This window comes from Columba livia, chromosome 8, assembly GCF_036013475.1.
Source record: "Columba livia isolate bColLiv1 breed racing homer chromosome 8, bColLiv1.pat.W.v2, whole genome shotgun sequence".
NCBI lineage: Eukaryota > Metazoa > Chordata > Aves > Columbiformes > Columbidae > Columba > Columba livia.
In genome coordinates, this window is record NC_088609.1 from 19983297 (window position 1) to 20010530 (window position 27234).

At 39.0% G+C, this 27234-nt stretch overlaps 1 protein-coding gene across 5 annotated transcripts in view; it reads left to right on the forward strand.

Annotated features, from left to right (window-relative positions):
* The first annotated feature begins 947 nt into the window (after positions 1 to 947).
* VAV3 (vav guanine nucleotide exchange factor 3) overlaps positions 948 to 27234 on the forward strand; it is a 170561-nt gene continuing 144274 nt past the window's right edge. For 2 of the 5 annotated variants that reach the window (XM_065072454.1, XM_065072456.1), the window contains exon 1: positions 949 to 1246. In XM_065072454.1, coding sequence (XP_064928526.1) covers positions 1043 to 1246 — 204 coding nt within the window. In that variant the 5' untranslated portion in view covers positions 949 to 1042. Of the gene's footprint in view, positions 1247 to 1351; positions 1752 to 27234 lie in introns of those variants that run through there. The other 3 variants (XM_065072455.1, XM_065072457.1, XM_021293652.2) reach the window with 3 other exon arrangements.

The following is a 27234-nucleotide window of genomic DNA, read 5'->3' on the forward strand; positions in this document are numbered from 1 at the left end:
ATTAATTCTTTCAGAAATTATCAAAACCATTTGTGGGATTATTCGGATCTCAAAAAGCAGTTAAGTGCTTTCAACAGAGGAGATGTGAAAACCAGGCATATTTGTGGGCCATCTTTAGTAGTCATGTTAGTTTTTTACTGTTAGGAGGCTTTCTCACCCTGGATTGTGGGTTCTCTCCCCCCATGAATTACCCATTAATTTTACTTTAAAAGCATCTTCTATGTGTGGTGATGTTTGTGTCTGTGGTTTTTATTTTTAATTTTTTAATATTTTATTAACCACTGTAGTAGAGGATAAAAACAGTTGTGCTTCAGAAATCCAAAGGAAATCATAGCTTTTGAGATGCAGAAGATACTGTGAACTCTGGTGTTTGTATTGTCTATTGCTGGAGTTTGTCACCTTTAGTAATTTAAAATCACACATGTATATATATATTTAAAAGAAAAATTGAAGCTGCCTGCATGCATGTTGGAAGCTATAACATTTTTTTTTTTCAGTATTAAAGTGCAAATAAAATTCAAGTCATTTAGTGTAAAATACTTTAAGGGAGAACAAAGAGGAAAACAATGGTATATTCTTTATCATTTCTAGAAATAGCTGTGAGAGCATCTTCCCTAATGCCGGGCAGCTTTCTGCTTTGACCTCTACTGAGCATTTAGCTGTTTTCTTAGATAAAAGACTGAAAATTAACCCGCACAAAACATTGTGCCATTTTGTTACAGCTGAGTCTTGTACGCCGCAGGTGCTTTGTTTTTGCCACCCCAAGTGCGTTGCAAGAGCGAACGCGATGAGCGCCGCCCGGGGAGGACGGCGGGGCCGCGCCCCGCGCTCGCCCCTCAGCCCAGGCGGCCCCGAGCTGCCCGCGGATCCGCGACACGGACGCGGTGCCACAGGCAGGATGCGGGGGGCGGGCGGGACCCGCCTCCCGGGGCGGGCACGGATATGGGGCTGGCGCGGGGCGGGCCGAGCCGGCCGCGGTGGCGGCGGCAGGAGGGCGCAGCAAGGTCCGCCGCGGCCGCAGCATCGCGGCGCGGTGTCGGGGATGGAGCCCTGGAAGCAGTGCGGGCAGTGGCTGATCAGCTGCAAGGTGCTGCCGCCTAACCACCGGGTGACCTGGGACACGGCCCAGGTCTTCGACCTGGCGCAGACGCTGCGCGACGGCGTCCTGCTCTGCCAGCTGCTCAACAACCTGCGCAGCCACTCCATCAACCTCAAGGAGATCAACCTGCGCCCGCAGATGTCCCAGGTGCGACCGCGGACCCGCCGCGCCCCTCGCTGCCCGCGCGCCGGTGGCCGCTCCGCTCCTCGCGCCGCGCGCAGGGTCTCCGCGTGCCGCGCCTGCGGCTCCTGGCGGCGCGGAGCGGGACCCGCGGGGTGCGGGAAGTTGAACGCGGCCGCTGCCGGTCTCCAGCCTGGAGCCGCCGCACCCGGCGCAGGTCCCCGCCGCCGCTGCGGAGGGCGGGCCCGCTCCTGCCGGGCGGTGAGCGAGAGCTCCGGCCGCGGCAGAGCGGCCCCGGGCTGCCGGCTCCCAAGAGCTCCGAGGGGGCTCCGCGCCTGCGGCGCTAGGCGGTTGGGGCGCGAGGGCGGGAGCCTGCGCGAGCCCCGCCGCGGGCGGGTGGTTGTGCTGAGCAGAAGTTCCTGCAGCCGCCTCGGAGTCGGCAGTTTAACGTTTTTGTGTAGGCTAATATTCAGTGTGAGCAGTTTATAATACAAATTGACCTCTTGCTTCCAGTTTTTCTGGATTTTCCGAGGTACGTGAGGTAGAGGGAGTGCGAAGGGGCCGGGAGGTCGGGAAGGAGCCGGGACGGGGTGCTGGTCCGGGCAATGTGGGATGGCGAGGGAGCCGAGCGGGCCTGGGCCGGGGGGCTGTGGGGAACTGGGCGAGATAAGCAATGGAAACACTCGTCACCTGACCTGGGCATCTTTTTGCGACCTATGAAGCGGAATGAGCGACTAGTAATGAGAAATCGCGTTCTTGATAACCGGCTGCCTGTATTTTAGTATTTTTTTCTTGTCAGAGCTTTTAATGTTTAGCTTTTAAAACTGGTATTTTAGTTAAATAATAATTTGTAATTCCGACTGAATCTCCTTTTAAATGCATTTTTTAGTTGGGACTGATGTTTTGTTACTGCACCTCATAAAGCTGGTTTCTGATATCGAGATAATATGAATAATTCAACGAGAAGAGGCTCTATATATACATTACTTCCTGTCACTGCTTCACCCACACCTATGCCTCCACAGACTGGCAGCCAAGCAGATGATGTCTGAAAGGAAACTAAACTTCTGAGCCTTTCATGTGTTTGAAAACATTGAGAAACAGATACATTGTAACATTTCAGTGTTAGCATTCTATTTTAGGTATATAGGAATCAAAACTGCCATTCGTGTTTAGGACACTGACAAAAAGCAGTGCTAGTCAATTACACTTTTGAGAGGAACGTTCATTGTCCCCACTTACTCACAAAGCCAGTCAATTTTTTCTTTTTAATCACTTCTTTTAGCAGCTATGTTTTACCACCAAGTGGACATTTTCTGTAAACCCACAGTGCAAAACGGGGAAAAAAGCATCAGGTATATTTCAGCTAGTCAGAATAAAAACTTCCAGACCATAGTCTGCATGTCAGTGGTATAAAGGCTATCTCCAGTAATTGAGAGCTCAAGTGCCTCCTTGAAGTGCATATGCAGAGGCAACACTTTATCTGAGTGACGTGAGGGTGGGCTCCTCCAAATGGAAGAAATCCAGATAAGTTCTGTACTGTTCAAACTCTGTGAGACTTTCAGGACTTACTAAACTGTACCAGAGCCCTGGTTTATATTTTCATTATAGTTAGATGGTTTGCTTCCAAACTGACTCTTTTTCAGTTTTCAGCTTGCAGAATTATAAATACTTTGTGTAGGAACTGTTAGAAATGGTTTCTTGCCCTGCTTTGAATGGATAAATAGTATGGAAACAGACTTTCATTTTTATTTAATGAACTGGAAAGGTGTCCTCATAATATTACACAGTATTTTCTGGATAGCTAACTCATTGAATCAACTTCAATCAGAGATTAATGTTGCTTGTCGGGACCAATATTACTTAAAATTTTTGACAAATTAAAGCCATGGTGATCTCCTTCTCTCTACAAAGAATAAGTATCAAAATTCTCCTCTCTTCTTTCTTAGAGCAGGTTTGGGAATAAAAATTAATATTTATTTCTCCAAGTCTGTTTGAACTGTGGATTATAATTGTAGATTTTTGATTGTTTGTAATGCACATTTTGAACTTGAGCTTTATACATCTATAATGCAGCTACTGGAATTGTTTCATAGCTGTGACAGTTGCCTCCTTGTCTGTGTCACTGCTGTTTCCCCTGAGGATCCTGCACTCACAGTGCTGCAGACCGCTCTCTCTAGTGGTGTGTTTCTGCCGTACATGAACTGTTGTTGGATCAAAACCTATAGTGGGTAACTATGCGGCCTTTACTGGGAGCGTTACCTTTGCTTTCCGCGAGATCAAGAGTTTGCTATCTTAGTGAGGTTGTGTGAGGTTTAATGAAAAGCCTCTTGGAGGAGATACTTCTTGCTGGAAAGGATCACTCAGTGCAAATTTCAGAAATTGTTATTAAAAATGTAGTAGGTTGAAATTCTGCAAGTTACTTGTAGTTTCTTACTGAGACTGTAAAGAGCATGTAGCAGTAACTTACGCTGAAGTCTCACAGGCCTGAAGATTATTGATTTGGTGAGATTTACTTGAAGTTGAGCCCTACGTTTTGAGTTTTGTCAGAATAATATTTGTCAGTAAATTAATACATTTGCTGCATGATAGGATCTTGTGGTCTCATAGAAACAGTAGCCATCTCTCCTGTTCCTTGTAGAGTAGTGATTTATAGCCATTCGAGGCATGGGGTACCAGAGCAGAGTTAGCATTAGGATGGAAATCGTCTTGGCCGCTGACTGCATAGTCTGCCTGAACATGCAGCTGTGTCTGTACTGCTCAGCTGAACTGTTTGAACACCATGTGGCCCTTATCTGTCATCTTCTAGAATTGAGCTGCAGCTCCTGTACTCCCTGTTTTGATGTTGTTTTCTGCTGCAAAATCTTCAACTGGCTCAGGGGATTCTTACTGCACAGTTTTTGAGCAATGAAAACAGAGAATGAGAAGGGTAGATGATGGCTTCACAAATGGGTCTTGTGGAAGGCAGACTGCATGGTTTTAGTCTTTCACTGCTATTGATGTTTGTCAGGCCTTTCTTTATGAACCAAATTTTCATGTCTTGAAGGCTAGTTATAAATGCAGCGGCACCAAAGAACAGGAAAGTGAGAGATGGTGCCTCAGGCAGACCTAGGAGTAGATGATGATAGGGCTCTGAGACAAGAAAGTCACGTCTCTTCCACTTCATTACATATTTGTTTTTTCAGAATGAATGTGGCAGATCATATGTCAGTGATGCTTATCAGATTTGCTCAGTAGACCTTGGTAACACCTTAAAAGTTCCATCACAAGTGTAGAGGGATTGTGACTGATGCCACTGCTTTAGCTGCTGCTCTTCGGTGGAGCCTCGTTCAGCCAAACAGGAGCACTGTTGCTTTGCTCTATAAGCACCTGACTGTTGCCAGCTCTTGGGGCAGGAATAGAAGCTGGGACTGGTGATGCTCATCATTGCAACACAAACACATGCTTGACCAAATGGCAGTGGATACATTCTCTTTTATGGGCTGGCTAACATGGGCAACTGCATGCCTTTGTCCCACCACCAGCCATGCACCTTGTGTCACAGCTGTTCTCATGGGCTGTCTTATGCATTTTAAATCTGTGGATTCAGCCCCCTTACCTTTTTTGGAGATAAGGATGCCTGTGTAAGAGAAATGTTTCAGTGGTTTTAGATGGCAAAATGTTTGAGTTTAGAAAATGTTTGCGTGCTGGCTGTTTTTGTCTGCATTTCTGTATGTTTATGAAAATATTTATGTTTGGACAGTGGAAGTTGTCCTTTGAAGAACAGAAGCTGATTCAGTCAGTTATGCTTTTCAGAAAGTAAGCCTCACATATATAAGTAAAAAACCAACCAAACAAGCTCCCCCCGTGCCCTGCCTGAACCTCACGTATTTAAAGGACAAGTGGCGATGCTTTGCCAGTGAATCTTCTGCCTCCAGGCTGCCAGCTGAATGCTGCCTGGCTCCTATCTGAGAAGTTGGTGTGTCTCAGTGCTAGGTCCCCTGTGAAAAATTACACATGGGCTTTGCATGAGATTTGAAACTTTTGGGTTCAGGGACATTCATGTCAAAGATTTTTTTTCCACTGTGACTGAACAGAACAGGAGAGTTTGGGCTCTATTAACAGCTCTTGTGTGAAGGCCTAAAAACACTTCGCTGTTTGAACTCCCATGAGCTTGCAACATTAGTTGTTACATTCAAGCAGTGCATGTGCCATCAGAAAAGGAGGTTTGGAAGATGGATCAAATAATGTCTTTTGGCCTTTAACTGTAGGGGAGTCTGCCTGAATCAGACTTGAGAGTTGGTGTTGTGAAAATGGTCTTACTGCAGGCACTATTGCAGGCAGTGGTCTTACTGAAGAAGCACTAAACCTTGCAGCTACTGGGAAAGGAGCTGGAAGAGGGAATGTGCTAAATGAATTGTGGGGATGTGACTGCTGTGCTAGTGCGTTGCAGGGTTTCCCCTGAAGTGTAGCACTGGTGCTTGGTGACAGTGAGATGGAGGACGGGGCACTGCTCAGTATCTGACTTCCATGGGAGCTGTTTGGTGTAGCCGCTGTTCAGATGCCGCCTCTTGGCTAACGTAGGCTAGTGAAAGTAATAAAACAGAAGTTATCCATAACAGAAAGTACTAATCCTAATGTTTAATCATAATAGTACAAGAACTTGCATAATTTATTATCAGAAATATAAAGCCTAAACCAATGGATTACAGTGGATTTGCAGAAGATGTCATCTGTTTAATGCTTATCTTTTAGTCCTTTGCAAACTGTTTTTGAAATGGTTTTTGCAAGGCATTTAGTTAACTTGTGAGAGATTGCTAAACAGGAAAACTGCATTTAATGCAATACTGGCATGGGAGTTTACTGAAGGGGATGTTGACATAGGTTAAATGTTAAAAATAACTATTTCCTATTATTCTAATCAAAATAGACAAAATATCCCTCACTTTGTATCAAAAGTTCAAACATTTTCTAATTTTAGGGAGTTGCTTTTTTTGATGTGACCATGTAGTCAAAGGAAGTTCATTATCTTTGTCATCCATGTTATGTTTTGGTGTGGCAGTTGAGCTTTTGAGGAGGAGTTAATTTTTCTTGGTTACAGTGGTATAAGGTAGCCTCAGGCTGTGGGTGTGCCGAGAGACATACCTCTGCTTTTCCTCTGATCCTGCCCTTTGCTTGGAGCTTCTCCATCCACCCTAAATGATAACCGTGATCTGCCCCTAAGACTGAACATCCCACCACTGCCAGCTCCCCGCAGGTGGTATGCTTCCTCATGCTTTCCCCTATGGGTGTCTCCCTGCAGCTGTGCTGCTTGATTTTTCTCCTTCCAAAATTTAGCCTAGGAGAGTACGCCAAATGTAAGGGTATCAAACTTAGTGTGCCACTTGGCTCTGCAAATGAAGAAAAGGGAATCATCTCATGACTCTGCATGTTATTTAAAAGAGAAAGAGTGTGATGTGAATGGATATGCTGACCTCTGTGCATGAAGTTGAGATTTATGTCTGTCATCTTAAGAAGGACAAGAAAAACTAAATGAGAAAATAGAAGGGATTCGGGGTGGTGCTTGTGGGCCTTCCTGGAAGTCATGGGAAATCGATAATACATTTTCCTTGGGCAGAGATATCTTTGAGTGAACTAGTGTGCAAAATAACTCTTATTCTGTGTTTGCTTGTTATGTTAGGTACAAGGTTGAGTTAAGGAAGTACCACAGAGATACATTTAGATAGATAGAGTTTCTCTGAAACTGCAAAAGCTTTTGGGCTTGATCAAGAGTTTGGGAACTAGTTCAGTTTTTTATAAGTGTGTAGAAAGAAGAGAGGTGTTAAAAACCAAAACAAAACAGATTTTTTAAAATTATATAAAACTGACCTTGCATATTCAATGTAAATATTTTAAAAATAGTTTTTGAACTTCCCAGATTTTTTCAGTCTTTTTGCTTTTCAATCTTTGGGTCCACTAAATGTGTCTGCCACATTGAACTTTATTATTTCCATGATTAATCCAAATGAAAACTGTACTGGCTGTGAGAAATATCCATAAGCTGCATTATCCATAACATGTATTTATCCATATGTATAGTAGATATACATATGCATAAACTTATACATGTTGGACTTGGTAAAATATTTTTAACAAATATTTGTTTAAAGGAAAACCTTAATATGACCTCTATGCTTTGTGATAAGGAAAGCAACTGACAAAGAAGTAGTGACCCAGTTTTTCTAGGTAATTAGAAGATGGAGAAAATGTGAAAGTTGATGTAATTTTTTTTTTGTTTTTCGTTGATTCTTTTTGGTTGAGGGGAAGGGAAGACTGAAGTTGTATTGTAAACCTTATTTTACATGCTGTATTTATCATGCAGTTATTAAATGCAGCATATGCCAAGAACTGTCTCAAATGTCCCCTCCTGCACAAAATTTTAGTGTGCTGGAAGCTGTTTAATGCATTAACAGGAAAAATATCCCTAGTGGTTTCTCACACAGGCGATAGTGTGTGCCAGCAGTGGATAATTTAAATTATGTCTGTGTATGGCATGCTACTGTGTCATGTGGGAGAAGCCAAGTTATTTTCTGAGCCTGGTCTGAACAAAGGTGGGAGACCTGTGATAGTGGCAAGTTAAAGGACTGCTTATGAAAAGAAATGCATAAATCAAAAGGGCTCAGGGGGAGAGAGAAGGATGTACAAAAAGAATATGTAAGAAGTAGGAGGAAACAATCAGCTATTATTATATTTTTTTTCCTGCACTTTCCAGTTTACTCAGCATATCTGGAGCTACCTCTTCTTTCCTCTTACTTTGTGTTGACAAGCCAAGTTTAAGATTTCAAGCATTGTGAAATAGCAGCTGCTTGCTAAGACTTTGCAATACGTAAAATGCAGTCTGAGCTGACATCTTTATAGTGAGGTTTTGAATTTTTGTATTTAGAAGAAAGATATTCCTTCAAAGCTCAGTGAATGCTATTGGCTCCAGTACAATTAAGTGAGAATATATTTTTTAGAAAAATATCAATCAATGACCCTCTTTCATTCCATATTAAATGACAACAGTGAATGTCTTGGTAACGTGGAATACTGAAGGACTGTTAATAAGGTATTTAATTTTTTTTTTAATATTCAAAATATGAAACCTTAGTCACAAATTTGTGTAATGTAGTGGTATCGTAGCAATTTGTATAAAACCACTTGTACTATTTAAAACACTCTTGCAGACCTAAAGGTATGAACTAATGTAACTGGGAAAATTACGTTAATCTGTTTTGTATTACAATCCAAAATATTTTGGGACTGTAAATTGCCTTTACTTTCAACTATAATTTTATTTTACAAATGGTTAGTAGAGATTATCTGTCATTACCTATTTTTCACTAGTTTTATTCCTCTAAAATAAATTTAAATTTATTTTAAATGATACAGAGAATATGGTATGGTATGCCTTGCAGAAACAAACAAAATGTATATTTGACGTTGTTGCTGTAAGCAAATTTTTCTGTAAAACAAACAAACAAACCAAAACATGAAGCATTTTTAAAAGCACTTTTTTTTTTTTTAACTGGTAAAGCTTGCCAGGACAAGATGATTTGTATTTCCAGAATCCTTAGATTTGTCCTTTAATCCCTGATACAATCAAATTTACCTATTTTTTTCAAATTATATAAGGGTATGTGCTATATAATCTATACTCAGGATACTTTGTTCCATTGATGGTTCCTATATTCACATTGTTTCCACATGGAAAGAAGTCTTATAGTTAAGGAAAGCAGAATGATTAGAGCTTAGACCTTTAAAGTTTCGACTGGCAAAGCAGCCTCATTTCACTGTTGTGCAGCTGATTTCATGATTAAAAAATGCATTGGTTTTGCTGCCCATGCTCTAAACTAATAGTGTAATAACGACACCACAATCATAGCCTGTGTAATTCCTTGTGTTTTGCTTGCATGTTGGTAGTCACGATTTAAATTATATTTACATGCTCCAGTGATTGACTTCAAATTCTCCCCAACTACTACCCTAGGTAACAGTGATACCTTGTATCCGCTGATGTAAGGCCATGATAGCCATGTTATTTTTCCACCTGAATTCCCTAGGATCTATGAGTAAATATGTCTGATTACAATGCAGAGGTGACTAAAGGAGGACCACACCTCCACTGTACTAATGTACCTGTCAGATTTCAGGTGTCTCTGGATGAAAGTATGATGATTATATAGTCCCACCATGTGCACTGTAACTCAGGGTAAATACTCATTAATCCTACTTATCTCTGTAGGATTTAGATCAAGCTTTGAATTTCTTTTTCCTGGAGACTAGGTAGAAAGTAGGAAACACCAGAGAGAATGTTCAAACTATTGCTTGTAGCTCCTTTTACTCTCAAAATATGGAAACACTGAGGCTCCTTGAAGTGCTGTTGCAGGGCTGCTGCCTTTGGCCTCATGGTCAGTTGATGTTTGCTTGGTTGAAAAAAGATTTCTGCCAAGCTTTAAAAACCTAATTTGTGTTTAGGCGGATGTTTTGAAAATCTTCATGCTACTTTGCAGCTCACGTTTTGCATTTCAGAGCAGTACTAGTTTTGCTAAATTTTACCAATTTGCATGAGGAAACGTTTGAGTTTCACTTTCTTTTAGTGATTTACACTCTCTATGTGTGCACAAAGCGACACAGGATTTCAGGTTGTATCAAATACTTCTCTGAAATGGCAATTGCTTATTTTAAAATATTGTTGAATATTTCTGCTGAGCTTTGATTTCCCACATTCCTTTTCTCTCATTAGGGATGTGTGTTCTCTTAGGGGTGTCTGTTTCAAGGGAATTCCTAGAGCATTTTTGAAAATGGAGAATATGTTAAAACCTTAAGTGGTCTTTAGCAGGTGTTTAATTATACTGAGGTTTTATGGGAGTCTGAAATGGGGTTCACTTGAGCCATTTTGTTCTGAGTTCTGCCTGCCCCTGTTATGTCCTGATCTTCATTTTATCTATCACAAAGAGGACAGGGTGAATTTACCTACTGCTGTGCCTTGATGTGAGTCACTACAAGGAGTCATGAGAAAGTTATTCAGGGTCTGTGTTCATTCAGTTTGCAGTTGTGGCTGGAAGCACTGAATATGGTGATGCATCTTCTCTGTGGATTGTGCTGAGGCCACCGGTTTCACTGTAGAGTATGCTGAACAGATGGCAATCTTTGCAAAAGCTGAGGTTTAACTCCACATTTGTTGTTCTCAGTGATGCTTTTAAGTGATATTGTTGGTTAGAAGGACTGTACCTTAGAAAACGCTTGTAGCTACTGTCTCTGTGCTGTGCAGGGTTTATGAAGTGTTACAGAAATGACTCCAGTAATCCTATTGGAATGCCTCTCTAGTTGTATCAGAGTCCTGTAGATTTCCCTTCCTGTGGAAGACCCTGGTAAATTGATTAGCTGAGATGAAAGCCTTTGCTGACTGGGACCTGTGCGATTTACATGCGAATGCAGACATGGTGATGGGAAAGGGTGCGGATGTAGGAATGGCTGAGCCATGCCAGGAACAGGGGGCTGCTCTTCATGAGAAACTCCTGAGCAGCAGATTGGAAGCATATTTCAAATTTGTGTGTTTTACCAGCTATAATTGCTCAGATTCACGGACCCCTGGGGAATCTGCTGAATTTAAACTATCTGTATTCTCTTCTCTGAGAATTTAGGTTTTTGTAGCTTGTAAGCCCCATAGCTCATCACATTATTTCAAGAGCACAAAGCTCTAGCAATAAGAAACGTAATGTGAATTATTCTCTAGTCTTAAAAATATTTATTATGAAAGAATAAAAAAAAAATCTCTTCCAGTTGTGTATGGGATTCCCAGTTACAATGACAGGTATTCCTAGAGTACTACTCCTTTTTTTTTTTTTTTTTGTTTTAAGTTGTTGGCCATGGCCAATGGGAGAAACATAAGAAAAAAACCTGCTAATTAAAAGACTCCTAGAACAAGAGAGAGTGTATTTTGTAACGTTGTCTCTTAGCATACCTTCCTTGGAATAGGCCTGATCCTTCTTCTGTCAGTGGTGTAACAGTGGCTGTGAATTCATATGGCCTCTGATGAGCAGGGAAGAAAGGCTGAGATGTTCCCTGTTGGGGCAGAACTAGTGTTTTGTTGGGGTTTCTCTGCATAGGTCTTCTGATGGTGGTTGTCATATTAATTAAGAACTTGGTCTTTCTGCCTCAGATCTCATTGCCATATCTATGCTATGGGGAGGGCAGGTGTGGGGAATGTCTCTCTAAGTCTGAAAAATGGTTTTCAAAATTTGTGGCTCAATATTCAGGACCACAAATATATTTTGCTAAACTGTTCAGGTTTGGAAATAAGACTCCTAAGTGATGCATCTCTTTCTTTCCAGTGAGGAACAGTGATTTCATCTGATGTTGTTAGTTAAATTTGTGGTGGAGCAGATCTACAAGAAAATTAATCCTCAAAAGGTTTTGCAGGAATGCTGTTCTTGGAAGACATTCTGTAAACTGTTTGGAAAATAATTGCAGTAGTATTTAGCTTTACCTGTTTTGTGCTGAATATCGTTAGAGTTTGACCTCAAAATCCAGTATTTCAATAAAATCACATTAAGGTTTAAGGAACTTTAAATGCCTTTCATCTTGATTTGGAGGAGTAGCAAATTTTGAAATGTTAGGATTTCTGTCAGCTCTGCTTGTGAAAACCTCTTTTCAATTTTGCCTGTTTCTCACATTTTTCTACCTTGACTCAGGTGGCTTGATTTCATGCATCAGTAAACCAGACTGCTCTGTGATTAGTAAGAGGTATTACTCTGATGTGTCTGGGCTTTTTTTTTTTTTTTATTTATTTAATATATATTTTTTCTTTCTTTCCTTCTTGTCTCTGCTTCTCCCTCATTTTGACTCACCTCAGTTCTGTAGCTTGTTATGTGCTCGTGCTCTCTCCTCTCAATCTGGACTATATTACTTTCACCTTCTCCATTTGCCTTCACCCTCCTCCTGGTATTCTCCCTCCAGAGCATCTGTTTCCGTCTTTCCTGATGCTCTTTCTCCCTTTCAGCTGTTTTCCCTGCCCTGTTGTCTTCACTGTTCCTGTTGGCCTCATCCCTCTGCAGATCCTCTGAAATCTGTTTCCTACATGGATGAGAACGCGTCTCCTCCGGAAGCTGCTTCCCGTGTAGGTGAGAGTGCCAGGCAGGAAGGATCCAGTGGTAGTTACGCTTTTAGGACCAGCAAACACAGGGGTTTCGAGGGACCAGACAGCACTTGAACAGCAGTCACCTGTTGGGCTGTTTTATGCTGCTTTTCTGTGACTACTTTTCATAAATGGTGATTGCTTTGCTTTTACCCATTGTTTTAAGAATTTCTGCCTCCTTCCTGTTGCAGTCAGGGATTTCCAATATATGTGTCTCCCCAGAATTGTTTTGCTGCTTGCTACAGGTGATGTGATAGACAAGACTATTGGGGAGTGATGAGGATGAAAGCTAGTGCTGGCAGTCTGCAGAGTGAGTCAACCACTGATGCTGGGAACTTCTTTTCAAAAGCAGCATTGCTTGATTCCTGCCCTTCCCACTAACCTCTGGAGATTTGTGCCACTGTGGCAATGCTTGAGCAACATTTTTATGGGGTTGTGTCCTGAGGGAGCAGATGGGGATGGGAATGATAATTATTTTTAACCACTTTTCAGATTGATTGTCTATGTTGCTTGCAAGACAGAAGTAGCCAGCCCTGCTAGCCAGCATTCTCATCCTGTGGCTCCCTCACTTTGGGAATCAGTCGCCATGGTTTCTTTTTCCAGTGAGCTCCACTTATTCTTCAGGGGCTGCTAGACACTATAATTTTATTTCTGCTTCCCAGGCTGAAGGTGAGAGGACTATTTATACTCAAGATGAAACAACCACTATGACTAAATATCTGTATTGTGAGAGAAAGCATTTGCAACATGATGGTGCCCCTGAGGGATTACCTTGATAGCTAATGGGAACTACAGATCAGGTTGGATGGAAATTTAAGAATATCAGAGGTTACGTGGAAACTCTTTTTTTTTTTTTTTTTTTTTTTTGTATTATTGAGAATACAATTTGTTTCTTCAGGTTTCTGCAGTTTTGCTTGCTTGCTTTCTGTGAATGGACACAGTCTTTATAGGCCTGGTATAATTAATAGGCATTGCAGGCAGAGAAGAACAACGATGCCCACCTAAGTCTGTAGATGTGGTGTAATTGAAAGCTCAGTAAGGTCAAGGAATAAATAGTCAGTAACTGTCCTGTAAAGAAACACTTCTTGTCCTGACTTTTTCACATCATTTTGTGCCTTGTGAGGGTGAAGCAGTTCAATATTACCATTTGAGAGGTGTTTTTTTTTCTTCTTCTTCTTCTTTTTTTTTTTTTTTTTTTAAGGGTTCTTATGGGACTAAATTAAAATTTTGTTATGTAGTTCCTGGTTTAATGGAGAACATCTATTTGAAGAATAATTATTTGTGGCATTCATCCTACTATGGTGGCTGATTTTATGATTTTTGTATCATTTGAAGTACTAGAGCAGCTTTAAACTATTTGTTTCATGATACTGATGAGAACTTAATCCAGGTCAGTGATTTTTTTCACTTAATTATTGGATACTAGATAACTTTAGAATCGTTTTCCTCACATGCCCCTTCAGTACTGAAAATGCTGCTGGGAAGAAGGGGGCTTTTGCTTAGTTTTCTGGTTGTACTGATGCTTTCTATCATTAAAGTTTTCCATTGTAAGGTCTGGCCCACTCTTTTATGCTTTCTTCAACTTTATTTACTCTTTGTAGTTATGAGAGTGATTTTTAACTAGGGAAATTCCTTTAAAAAGGTATTGTGCTCTTTGATTTAATCATATTCCTTTCCGACCATTGTCATGTCGCTGTATTCACTTACGAATGTGCATAGTCTTCTAAGTTTGCATCTGCGCAGGACCTAGTAACTATGTAGTTTTCATTTTCTTATGGGCATGCTGTATCTCCTGTATCACCTGCATCTCTGGCCTGTTTCACTGAATTTCTGATGCTTCTTCTGTGGAGTTTTCTCATTTTTTGGTCTGATTCCCTTTTTTTGTAAATAAACATGTCAGATGTGGGCTATGACAGTGTGAAGGTATTTCTGCGTTTTGGAAAGTAATGCTGTACCCTACTATGTGCCTGAAATTATTGACTGAAAGTTTGTTAATGTCCCAAGGGGAAAGTAAGTTAGAGATCTTGAGTGACTACAGATTCATTGGAAGAATGTGTGATGACCAAATACTTTAAAGGTTTTTATTTCAGCGTTAGAAAAATTATTTCAGTTATGCCTACTCCCTTAGCATTAATGATAACACACTGTTGAATTGCCTTAAGATGATTATAACCTTCCTCAGAGCTAGAAGTCTTCCAGGAATTAGAAGGAACAAATAAATGAATGGCAGATGTTTCCTTCCTGCCCCACCAACCCCCTCCAACTGGCTTTAAAATGGGTATGTGGTTTGGTGTGGTGGTGTGGTGTTTTTTTTTTTTTTGAATCACCAAACTTCAAGTTTTCAAAACAGTAGCAGCTGACAAAAAGGAGAAATCATTTCCATGTTGTTGTGGTGTTGTGTTAGGAGATCCTTGGACATCCTATGCATGTTCTTCTGTGCTGCATTCAAGAAATTACCACATTTAGCAGGGAAACTGGGCTGTAACTTGACTTGCTTTGACAGAAGTGGAGACAGGAGTCAGAAATACTGTGCAGTGGCAAGGCATACTGGCATTAAATTTGGAATTTCATTTGAACCAGAGGATCTAAGACTCATTTTCTACTCTGTCTCTGTGATGACATTACAGTGTTGACCTCAAATGTATTATTTTCAGTCTGCTTTTCAGTAGCAATCACACTAATTTATCTTTCTCAAAAATGTGCTTTGAAATACCTCAAAGATTTTAAAAGCTTAAAATCTGTTGAGATTGAAACTGTTTCCTGCTGGTTAGATCTAGTGATTTACAAAAATGAAGTAAAATAATCTATTGTTATGTGTATTATTTATTGCTTATGTTGACTGATAAATACTATCCCTGATATCCAATCGATGGTTTTGCTTGTTTTTTACTTAAAAAATAAATTCCATGTAGAGAAGTTGCATCTGGACATACTAAAAAATAATATAGAAGGTGGACAGTTTATTAGTTCCCCTGCTGTCCTTAGAGTAATCTTCTCAGTGAATTTCAGAGAACAGACTTCTCTGAACTTTAGTTTGCATTGCTTTTTCCTGGCAGTGTAGGCATTTAACAGACTTCAGCAGATGTGTGGTTAACTTGTGTCTCTAGGAGACTTTTGAAGCAGGTGGGAAGGCTTGAGCAGAGCAGCTGTGGGACAATTTGCTAAGAATACATATGGAGATGCTCACCTCCGGGTGGGGTGGCCTCTGGCTGGTAGCAGATCTCGACCCAGGTTTTGGTAGACCTGTGAGTCATGTTCAGAGGATCTGTCAGTTTGACCAGTTGTGTGTGGCACAGCCCTTCTCAGCCAGGGAACAATGAGTCACAAACTTGTGAGTTTCCAGTCCCTGGTATAGAAAATAAAATACCCACGTAGCCACTCTTGTGGTTTTAATTAGAAATAAATGAGCAGTGCAAAAGTGAAAATATTATGCTGTATACTTCAGATCCCTACTGTATACTGATTTCTGGTCTTTTTTTTTTTTTTGAAAAACACATATTGAGAAGTAGCAAATTATTGTCACAAATGAAGAAATGCTAGTTTCTGGAAAAAGCAAACAAGATCTTAATACAAATATTTCCTGAATGTTACAACCACAAAATTAACTTGCATGGGTCTATTCTAGTTGTTTTGCCTATTCCCTGCACTTGTTTCACATAAACTCACTTATTCTGATCCATTCAAAAAGGTGTTGCTGAATAATTTTTCTGTCTAGTTGTTCACACTATATTATCTTTGTTCAACAAATCAAACAAGTTGGTCTTTTTCTAGGACTCTGTGCTGCTATTCAGCTTATCTGACTTAAAGGCAAGAATCAGCGTTGCAGTATTATTATGTCCACTTGTCTGAAAATCACTCTTATTGCTTGTGCTGAAAACAGTCTCAATAGAAAGGCAGAGGAAGTTCTGTCATTGTTATAAATTCCCAGTTACAAATTGCATATATATTGATTTTGTTATTCCTTCTAATCTTCACCTGTTTTATTGTCCCACTAAGCTATTATGCCTTTCTGAAAATAGTAACTGGTCCAGGATCATATTGTATTTTATTTAGATTTCATTGTGTTTAGCTGAATAGTCTGTAGAACAGATTAATACTAAACAAAATCAGATGTAAAACTAGGCTTCCTAGACAAAATCTAAGCTTACTAGACATTCTTACAGCTTAGCTCCAATGTTTGCATGCAATATGTTATTTAAAAAACAACTAAGGAATCATTTGTGTTGAAGTGATGTTTTGTTAGGCAATTTAGTAAGCTGATGCCTGTTGAGAGGTCTGAAAGTATGTTATAGCATCTGTTTGTATTGCTTTTGTATGTGTTCTTTTGCATAGTAGGTTTAAAAAATATTTTCCTACAGCTTACAGGCAGGCACTTGCTTTCACTGTCTCTACATTATGTTGCTATGTTTTCCTTTATGTATGCATCAGTGCTAAAACTAGCAATAGGTTACTGCTCGTGCAGAAATTTTTTTAGCCATGACAAGAATGACTGTTGATTTTTATGCAGATTTGTGCGAACAGCCAGTATCTTGTACAATTTTGGCATGCCTTTTAAAACTTATTTTTATTGATGATCTTAAATTTAAGATGATAAGGATGTATTTATAAAACCAAGTTAAATTCTGCGTCCTGCTAGCGTACACTGTTGCTAAAATATGACATATTTAATCAATTTTGTTCTATGTTTATGAGCACCTTATGTTTTTAATATGATTAATTTTATGAATAAAATAAGAAGGATGCAGCCCTCTTCACTAAGTTCAGAAGACCAACAGAGCACTGCTTGAGGACTTCCTACATTAGTGGTTCTCAGGTCCCCTCTGTGGTAGAACATTTCCGGCACTGATGCGTGTATTACTTGTAAATTTAAGAGAGATTAAAACATGAGCATGAAAGTAACGTTAACCATTTACACAGTTCTTTCTGGAACAGGGAATACCTTCTACAGGTGTTTTTAACAGTGGTTCAGGAGATTTGCTTTTCATGAGGTCACCAATATACAAGCAGTGTTGTTCTGAAGTCGTTCAGCTGGAAGTCTGTAATTTAAAGACTGGGATGAGTTCTTTAAACTAATTTAAATTTATTCTTAACACAGTTCATCATCTATAGACACTTGGAATAATGTGGCAGAACTCAAAGCACATTGTACTTTAATAACTGGAATTATTATTTTGGTAGAATTTCCTGTAGTTCTGTTCCCAAGGTGATTGCATAGCAAGAGAGTAAAAATATCTGGTGGCAAGATACTTGTACATAACAAGGTATTGGTGGTAGAGTCCCCTGGGTGGTTATTTAAAGTGGAGCTTGCTTGTACGTAACATTTCGTTCTGCCCCCTGCTCTGAATAGCTGCTCCTGGTTTCATCAGAATCCCTCAGTTTTGTAATCTGTATTGCAGGAACTTCCAATATACAATACTAAAAAAAGGTTTTTGCTAGTATGCTGGTTGCCTTTTGCACTGCTGAAAGAATTAATTATTGTGGGATCTGAGACGGCATGTTGGAGGCTGTGTAGAGGTGTTAAGCTTGCTCTGCATTTAGGACTCTGTTCTGCTCTCTTGTTGAAAAGGCAGCTTTCATGTGTGGTGTTGTATGGTCTCCCATGGACTTTACCTGCTGAAGACTGAGGACCAGACCTTTTAACAATTTTGTTGGGTATTTTACTGAACCTGCCTTCATGTTGGTTATAATGAGCTATTTGAAACAGCCGTCTATAGTTTGGTAACTTAAGAATAATTTTCTTAATTCAATTGGAGAAAAATGTGATCTTAGTATTTGAAGACTCAGCATGTAGTATGGTTCAATAATGCAGACTTCTCACTGGTGCCCATGTTACTCCATTTAAAACCCTGATAGTACTGTAGCAAATTGCTCAGCAGACTGCGAGTCCAGATAATATGAAATTATACTCTGCTGTAGAGCTTTCGTAGTGTTTGGTTTATTCACCATTTGATTGTTTCAGGATATCTAATAAATACTGACCTGTGCTCTAGGATTTTATTTTTTCCACCCTTTTCATAAATACCTATTCTTCTAATGAGACCACTCTCATGGTTATGTTTTACTTTGTGAGATGCCAAACTGACATTTTCAAAATAAAGTTTTGGACCGTTCATTGGTGTACTTCAAATGTTACTGTGAGGCAAGACATCAGTATGATTCAGCTGTGACATCAAATGAGCCACATACAGAGGTGACACTTGAATTTCCATGAGCATTCACTCATCTGCCTCTGCTGAGATGATGACAGCTGTTAATTCATACTAGTGGAAGTAGGTGTTTATGTGATTTTTGACTCATCTCCCACACAAATTTAGGCTGCCTTCAGTGATGCATTTCATTTTGGCAGACAGCTGGGGTAAGTGAATTCAACCTTTTAGGTAACAAGGACCTATGATGGTGTACAGCTGAAACATATTGTCAGGTTCACCTTTCATTGTTTGTCAGCTTCCTTAATAAACGGAACCTACTACAGCTTCCTAAGGAGTCACCTGGCTTTAAGTTGATGTTGTAAATTAATGTTGCTGATGGTAGAATTTGGTCTAAAACTTATAAATTCTTGCATTGTATCAATATTTCACTTTGAATTTCTTCATTAGGAAGGCTACATGTCACTGAAGAAATGGAGTGCAGTTTGCCTAACACTGGCCGGATTTCAGAATTACTGTGGAAAACAGTTGTAGGTACAAAGACATTGGTCTCTAAATTATTAGAGTTGTATTTTAACTGACATTTCCCTTAGAGAGTTTTTGGAAGATGAGGGCTATTAATGTTTTTATGTCCTGTTAATCACAGGAACTGCAGTCATGAATCAAACCACTGTTTTAGTTACTTCAGTATCTCATAATCATCTGGACCAGATTCTTCAGAACATTAATCTGTTCTGGTAGACATCTGTGGAGGATGTAGCACCAAAGGGTTTTTGCAAAATGCATTTGCCGAGGCTTGTTTTGTGCCCAAAACATTCATTATGCTATGATGCATTATATAGCGCATTATGGCATTGTAGCCTACTGCATAAGCCACAGTGCTCCTGTATTATTTAGTTGTGGTCACCTGTTTTAAAAAGAATGTAATAAAATGAGAAAGGTGCAGAGAAGGGCAGTAGAGGTTTTCAAAGGTATGAAACAATAAGGAACAGCTCAATAGAAAAAGGATTCTTCAGCTTTGAAAAGAGGCAGCTTAGTGGGAGGATATGAGAGGCCTGAGGAAAGAGAAAATTACTTGCTGTCCTTTCCAGTGTGGAAATGGAAGGGCATGCAATGGAAGTGGTAAGTAGCATATTCAAAGCAAGCAAGAGGGGATAATTTTTTGCAGACTGACTTAGAAAGTGTGTTCTGTGTTTTGTTTGTTTTTTTTTTTAACCCCTGAAACTTCAAATTGTGTGTGGTGTATGTAGTAGCTTTTAAGTATTTCCAAAAAGCTGTGTCATTAACGCTGGAAGAGTTTCTAACTCTCATTTGAGATAATGCTGTACTACAAATGATTGGACCAAATAAAAATCAGTCTTAGAAATCATCCAAATACATCATTCCTCTGAAAGACTTGCTCTAATGTATAAGATAAAGCATCAGAGTTTTAGAATATTGTAATTATTTATGAGGTAAATGGTATTAAACATTTTTCCTCACTGTAGTTTGAAATAAATATATGTATCTTACTTGAAATATCTATGTTTCTATACTTAGTACAGATTCTGCAGGTTCTGGTACCCACTGCTCTACTTATAATTGTGTCAGATTCTAGGACCAATAAAGCAAATCTGAATTTGCTTTTAATAGATTACTCATTGTTACTGGGAAACGCTCAAATGCAATATATATGGTAATAAAGATTGCAGAAGCATCGAACTTTCTTAGCTTGATAAGTAAGACGGAGCTTCATGCAAGTGTATGGTAAGGTTGAGCAGTTAAGAGTTTGACTTCCTTCCTTGGCTCTGAGCTGTATGACAGTCAGTGCGTGAAAGATGACATTTGTTGCCAAGTCAATGTGTTGAAGCTCCAGAAAATATCACAGACTGAAAAACAAACAAACAAAAAGTAGTTAGTACACTCTAACCACCAAGTTTTAACTTCCAATCCTTCAAATTTATTGTTGGAGTTTGTTGTTTATTCACTGCTATTCCTACCAGTTTGTGGTTTGGGCTTCTGGACCCAGCTGTCCTACTTACTTGACTTGCAATCCTTGAGAAGTGTTCTCTGAATATATCAGAAGCCCAGTCCTTGCCACGGAGGGCATGGTCTAATAAACTGCAAACCTGAAGTGGCACACCAGCAAAAGTCTAACAATGGATTTTTAAAACAGGTAACTAGATGATAACTGTATTTGTATTTAGCAGTTTGTAGAGAGCTGTACTTAGATCCTTAAGGTCTTGTTAGGAATTTATTCTATGATCGTAAGAGCTTGGAAAAGACTACTTATATGCAATTCAAGAAAACATTTAGAACATTTCAATTATTTAATGAATCATGTATGTTAACACTAATGAATGTTAATAAGAATATTGTTCCTTCCTTTTGGAAATCATAGACCTAGTACATGGTCTATGCCATTAGCTGGTAAAGAAATAGAAGGGCCTAAGAGTTATTTAGGTTAGGTTCACATTTAATAGACACTGACTAAGCCTATGAAGATTTATTTTTCCCATTTTGTGTTGAATTTTCATGCGGGGTTCAGTGTTGACAGCTTTTGAGACTTTTAAAAGTTTCTCTTGCACAGGCTTTCCATTCATTTTGCTGTACAAATGCTATCAGTCAGACCGTTTGCTTTAAAGATTCCCCCCCTTCAATAAGTTTCAATACATTAGGTAGGTGCAGGTTTTGAGGTTTCTGTGTCTATAAACTGTTTCATACCACTGCTAATATTACATCAACTAAGCTGACATGTGAGTATTAGAAACCCTGTGTTAGAACCAATTCATCCAAGTAGAAAATCGGTGTCCTTTATAGTTCTGTCTCTTACAGAAGCAGTTTTCTATGTCACAATTGTAAATACAATTTGCAGCACAATGACTACTGTCTTACTTTAAATGTCAGTTTCATAAATAGTTCTACCTGAAGCATTTCAACACAGAATTTTCTTGTGTTTGGCTTTTATTTCTTGTTTTTCCACTATTTAATCATTAGTGAGTCAAGTCCCTTTTTAGGGACGAGATGAGAATTTGCCACTTTTGTGGCTTATAGGAGCACTTGACTTAGTGACATAAGTAATTTAAATGCTTCTTTGCCCTCACCTGCTTAACCAATGCTGTAGTGCTAGCATAGCCAAGTAGGGAGTCAGGAATGCATGACAAATCCTGAGCCTTTTTTTTCCCTGCCCCCTGTTCACTCCATGTCAGTACTAATAAAAGCTGAGCTTCCTTTGTGCTTTCTCAGCTTTTTTTCAAGTTTCAATTTCCATCTTCTTTCTTTGAAGCAAAGAGAAGAGCAAACGTACATAAACAAAACTTCATACTCAAGCCAAAATGCAATAGACACAATTGAATGCTAGTCAGTTAGGAATTTTAAGAGCTTTTCTATGAATATTTAATAACTACATTAACTGAGCAAATAAAGAACATGCTATTAATATTGATACTGTGTTAGCAGTGGTTCAGAGGAATTTAATATGTTTTATAGTTCATACAGCATCTTGTGCTTTGTGTAGGCCTTCAAGGAATGCCCACATCTAGTAAGCTAATAACACTACAGATCTCCCTAGCTATTCCTTAATTTTCTGAATTAAGGAAAGTCTGTTGTTTTTCTTTGCATAGAACATTTCATAGCAAGATTTTTCACAGTTATGTAATGGTACTAGTCTTGCATATTTTGTTACTCAAAAATGGTTCTGAAGTGACTATAAAGAGCTGAAGTATAGGCTGTATGCTGCTGAGATGCTGATAATGAGCCAGCCTCTCCAGAACTCACTGTGCTGTCTCTACCATCTTATTAGTGTATCTGCTTTGTAACCTTTTGGAGAGCAAAGTTGAGGAGGTATTTAATATTTAGCTTGTTTGCTTCTGCTCAGAGCTTGAAAAATATTGATCATACAAATGATGGAGATGGTTTGCACAACAAGAGGCCAAGTGGAGAAAATAAACCTGTTATATTCTTCCTGTGTGCGTTGGTTTCTTCTTTACATGTAATTTGCAAATTAACATGTTTCATCTAAGAATGAGAAAAAGAGTAATGCTTGTGCTGTTGTGACACATCTCCTTGTAGCTTTCATTTGCTTACTGAAAACAGGAGCACTCAATCTCTTGCATTGACTTTGTCTTTAAATTCCTTGTGGCCCATTTGCCTTGCCTACCCTTGGTAAGACTCTGGATTTAAGGATCTTTACAAGACAAGTAGCATGCATAAGAACAATAGAAATGTTAAAACTTCCATTCTCGACTCTGATATTGCTCTTTTCCCTCTTGCTGGCTTAGGAAAAGACATTAATAGATGTTGAATTAAGACTTCCATCAGTGGGTCCGTATTTTGTTCACTTAGAAAACTTTACAGCTATTTTTTACTGCATGTAGTGATAATTACTTCTGTTGGCAGAGCAGAACTAATTTAATCTGCTTTGGCTGCGGAAATTTGTGAAGGAGCCAGGAATGATTTCTGTGTTGAATTGTTAACCTTGAGTGTATAATTCTGACAGTACCACAGCGAGCCCCTGCTTTGTCCAAGTATCTAGTTATCTGGTGTTAATCGAACATACAGATTTACCAAAAAAAAAAAAAAAAAAAAAGTCAACTAATAGAGGTATAACATGCTCCTATTTTGCTAACTCTGCTTTTAGGATAGGTCTGTCAAAGATGGCATGTGTCAGGGAGAAGTCCAGCCTGGTTTATGGAAAGGAGCCCTTGATGAATGAGCAGCTGTATTTGTTAAGTACCTAATTTTCTTCCTTTATGGGATATGGCTGAAAGAATTTAAAGGGAAGCTAGACATTTCCTGTTCACACACTTCATGTAGGAGCTGATGAAACCCTTGAGTCTGTATCTCTAGTTACTGTTGCTTTTTAATGTATATAATTTCAGTGTACAATTATTTGATCTTGCTGCTGGGTAGCTTTGCTATGGTCACAGTGTCTTCACTGTGTGGCTAGAAGAGGTGATGGTGCTGTTTGGTTGCAGTAGGGATGGGGTTCCTGGATCTGTCTCTTGGATTTGGACCTAGCAGGATACGAACAGTGTTAGTATGGAATTTATGTTACTCCTATCAACACAGTTGTTACAACAAATACTGAAATAAGTGAGAAGACAAACATCTGCAACCCTCAGGGCATTCTTTGAAGGAAACGTTGAGGATACAAGTTCTGCTTCAGTGCTTTCTTTCACTGAAATTACTTGCACATATCAATCTTGGAGACATAACATAGAAGAGCAGTTCTTCCAGTGAAAATTGCCATAATGGATTTAACATTTGTCCTCATGCTCTAGAGGTGTAACTGCATTATTTTCCTTTTTGCATATATTCTCAGGAACAGAGGTAAAAACAAAAAGAGATTTTCCCATCTAATCTGTTCTCATCAGCATCCCAGAAATGGACAGGAAATGTCAGGAGCTCATGTTTTGCAGTAAGCACTGAGGTGTAGGAAGAGCATCTTAAGTGTTACAGCAATGATTTGTTCCTCTTCTATTCTTCTGCCTTCTATTCTTGTGTAATTCTGCTTTTCTAAGACCATAAATGGTAACAGAAAGATCTCCCATCTTCACAAGCCTGTATGTGCCTTCTTGCATGTAACATCAGTATTTCACAAATTAAAAAAAGAAAGTGATTCTGCCTTTTGAGATGTGTAAATTGAAGCCAAATTTGCTCATCTGACTACTTCCCTTGTATATACTTGTTTTGAATGTCTGTCCTTTCCTCAACTATTTTTGTCATAAAATGTTTGCTTTTAAATAAAACCCCACTATTTTTTTGTGTATGCCTATAAGGCTGTTTAAAGACTAGACAAAAGTGAATAGGTGCAGCTATGTAGTTTATAAAGTGGCACCATGTAGAGGAGGAATTAGGAGGGGAAGATTTCCAGACTTTCCCTGGTTGACATGCTTTATTTCTTGCACAGGAGGCAAAGTAAATTTAGCGGACCATTGACTAAGCAGAGTAGTTCTTTTTCTGTGTTCTCAGTCTTTTGTCATAGTTTCTATGTAATGGTGGCTATGAGTGACCGGCCTCAGTTCTCATGCAGTTATTGGGAACGTCTTGAAGTCTGCTTGGGGCTATGAATGCAACATGCAAAAATCCTGGGAACTGTAGTGAGGAAGGGATGGGTAGACAGTGTCAGCAGAAGTGAATCACACTGGGGAAAAAAACACCTTCCCTGACATGAAGTGACAGTGATTCATTTTGGTTTTGCTACCCCTTTATAGCCTAGTGTCTATTTAGACTGTCTCAGATGCTCAGGCTTCAGTATGTTCTCTAGTTTGTCCTAAATGGAGTATGAATGTCTGTTGGTCCAGATACGAAGATAAGGAAAACTGCCACCAGCTACACAAGCTTTCTTCCTTGCTTGTGACTATACCATAATATGAAAAAAGAGGTAGTAGCTGAAATAAATACAGGTAGCTGTTTTTCCACCACTGGTAATTAAAAAAAAATGCTTAAAGTGGATTAGAGCACTCTCTTAATGAATTAAACTCTCTTAAATACTTATAGTTTCTCAGCTTTTCATTTTTCACTTGCCTGACGGGTGTTGCTTTGTTAGAATTTCATATAAGTGTTTCACGTAGGAATTTGATCTTCAGAGCTCTTTCTGTTGGTCTCTGAACACCCTTAGGAGTGTTTTTAGTACAAAAGATATATCTAGATACTGAATATTATGGTCTGTACCAAACAGACCTTTATTCAATTGAAGTACTTAAGTGCTAAAATATTTTTTCTGAAATGTAGCCCTAAGATTATATGAATAGAGGCTATATGAAATCGTTTTTTTTTTTTTTTTTATTTCATCTTTCACTTCGTTAGTGGCCTAGTTAGAGAAATCCCTCTTCCCTGTGGGCAGCTACCATCCTGCCTGTGCTTTTTGTCTAATTAGTCATTTCTATTCAGTACCCTTTGTAACATACATCTATACATTTCTGTCAGCACACATAACCATGTACTGTGTTGAAAAGAGACTCAAGTAGATGTTTCTTTTTGTGTGAAGTGCAAATGTTATGGTAGAGAACAGCATGCTTTTTCTGTGCAATTTAATATAATTTGGTTTGCCCACTCTCTTCTGCTTTAAGTCCAGAAAAAGACAGTCTCAGTTATATAAACCATACCAGCTTTTTTAGGTAATAGACTTTTTCTGTCTCAAACTTGTTTTTCGTTTTTGTAAGTGTTATATAAATGCCTCTTACAAAATGAAATTAAGTGCAGAATGGACTAGAGGCCACTAAAACTATAATCTGTTCCATTAAAACACAGTGGTTTATGACAAGAGGTGTACAATTTCAGCAGTTCTGATAATGACATTATCGGTTTGTAGCACTATAGCTACTTATGCTGTGAAACATGAGTGTGCTTTAGAAATGCCTTGATAATTTACAGATGTTAATATTGAAAGTTGTTCTCAGTGCCCTGAACCCCAGTGGGCTGAGATTTTGTTGATGTGTCTCTGGGTGCTGGGTGTGTTCTCCTCTCATTGTATGCCTGGAGATGAGCCAGATACGAGCTGTGTTTTTCACTAGTGTAAACTCTTTTGGATTCACAGCTTATACTGCCCTACTGCAATATTTTTACTGATTCATGTATTAAGAATTTTTAACTGTTTTCTCCTAATATAGCCAAGTAATTAAAAATAAAAAAGAACCAGTTCTTGTGCTGAAAAACATTTCCTGTGGAGGAGACTTTCTGAGATTGGAGCAAGTGAGACATTGCAAGCTTTCCTTGCATCTCTAAGAGAACTGGGTACTAACTGGGTACTCAACTGCTCTTTATGCCTTTAATGATCTCCCTTGTGGTGTGCCGAAGTATAATGTTTTTCTTTGAAAAGAAACACAATAAAGTAGTAGGCTTCCAAATATCCTGAGGACTGTACTTAACTAATGAGAGACTGCAGACTGATGGTGCCTTTTTTTTATTGCCAGCAAGGAGGTTGTCTTTTATAGAATCCCAGATTTTAGGTGTATGCTTTTTTTTTTTTTTTAAATTTGGAGGTTTCTTTTACTGATTTGTACTTCTTCACACAACAACCACAGCAATAAAAACCTTTGTTTTCACTGAGGAAAACTGTTTTTTTAGATGAATGCAATATAAAGTTTTGGAAATATTTCTGAAAATTTTCTGGGCAATGTAATCAAACAATTTCTCCAAAACATGAGTAGCATATAGCAAGTTTTTAAAAAATATTTTCTTTATCATCTATTTTATTGCAAAATGAGTCCATATAAATATGAACACATTTTTCGTTTTAGTAGTCTCACAGTTTTAACCTTGTAGTTAGTGTGGTTAGCTTGTTAATTCAGTAATAAGCCTTTCATTTTACAAGTTAAAATTGATGTATACTGAATCACTAGATGCCTCACTAAGCCATCTTTGAACCAGCAGAGGGTTAGGCTGTTTTGTCAGGAGGCCTGTTCTGGTGAAGGCACCATTTGGCACATGGTCATTGATGATGTGGTCCCATCTCAGTGCAAGTAAATTTGACAAACGCTGAGTCTGTGGTATCTAGAGCCTACAAGAAATGTAATATAACTGCTGTGTTGCCATGTGGCTATTGAATATTAGATTATAATTGTGTCTAGTGTGTTTAATATGTGATACATGTTAAGTGCAATTTACCACTCAATCAATTAGTGAGTATTTAAAAACCAGACTGGGGAGAGTGGGGGATTTGGTCTCTCTTAGAATATTCCAAATAATTGAATTTATTACTTACAGTGTAGGTACTTCAACATTTTCTTTAAAACAGGTGGGTTAAGGGA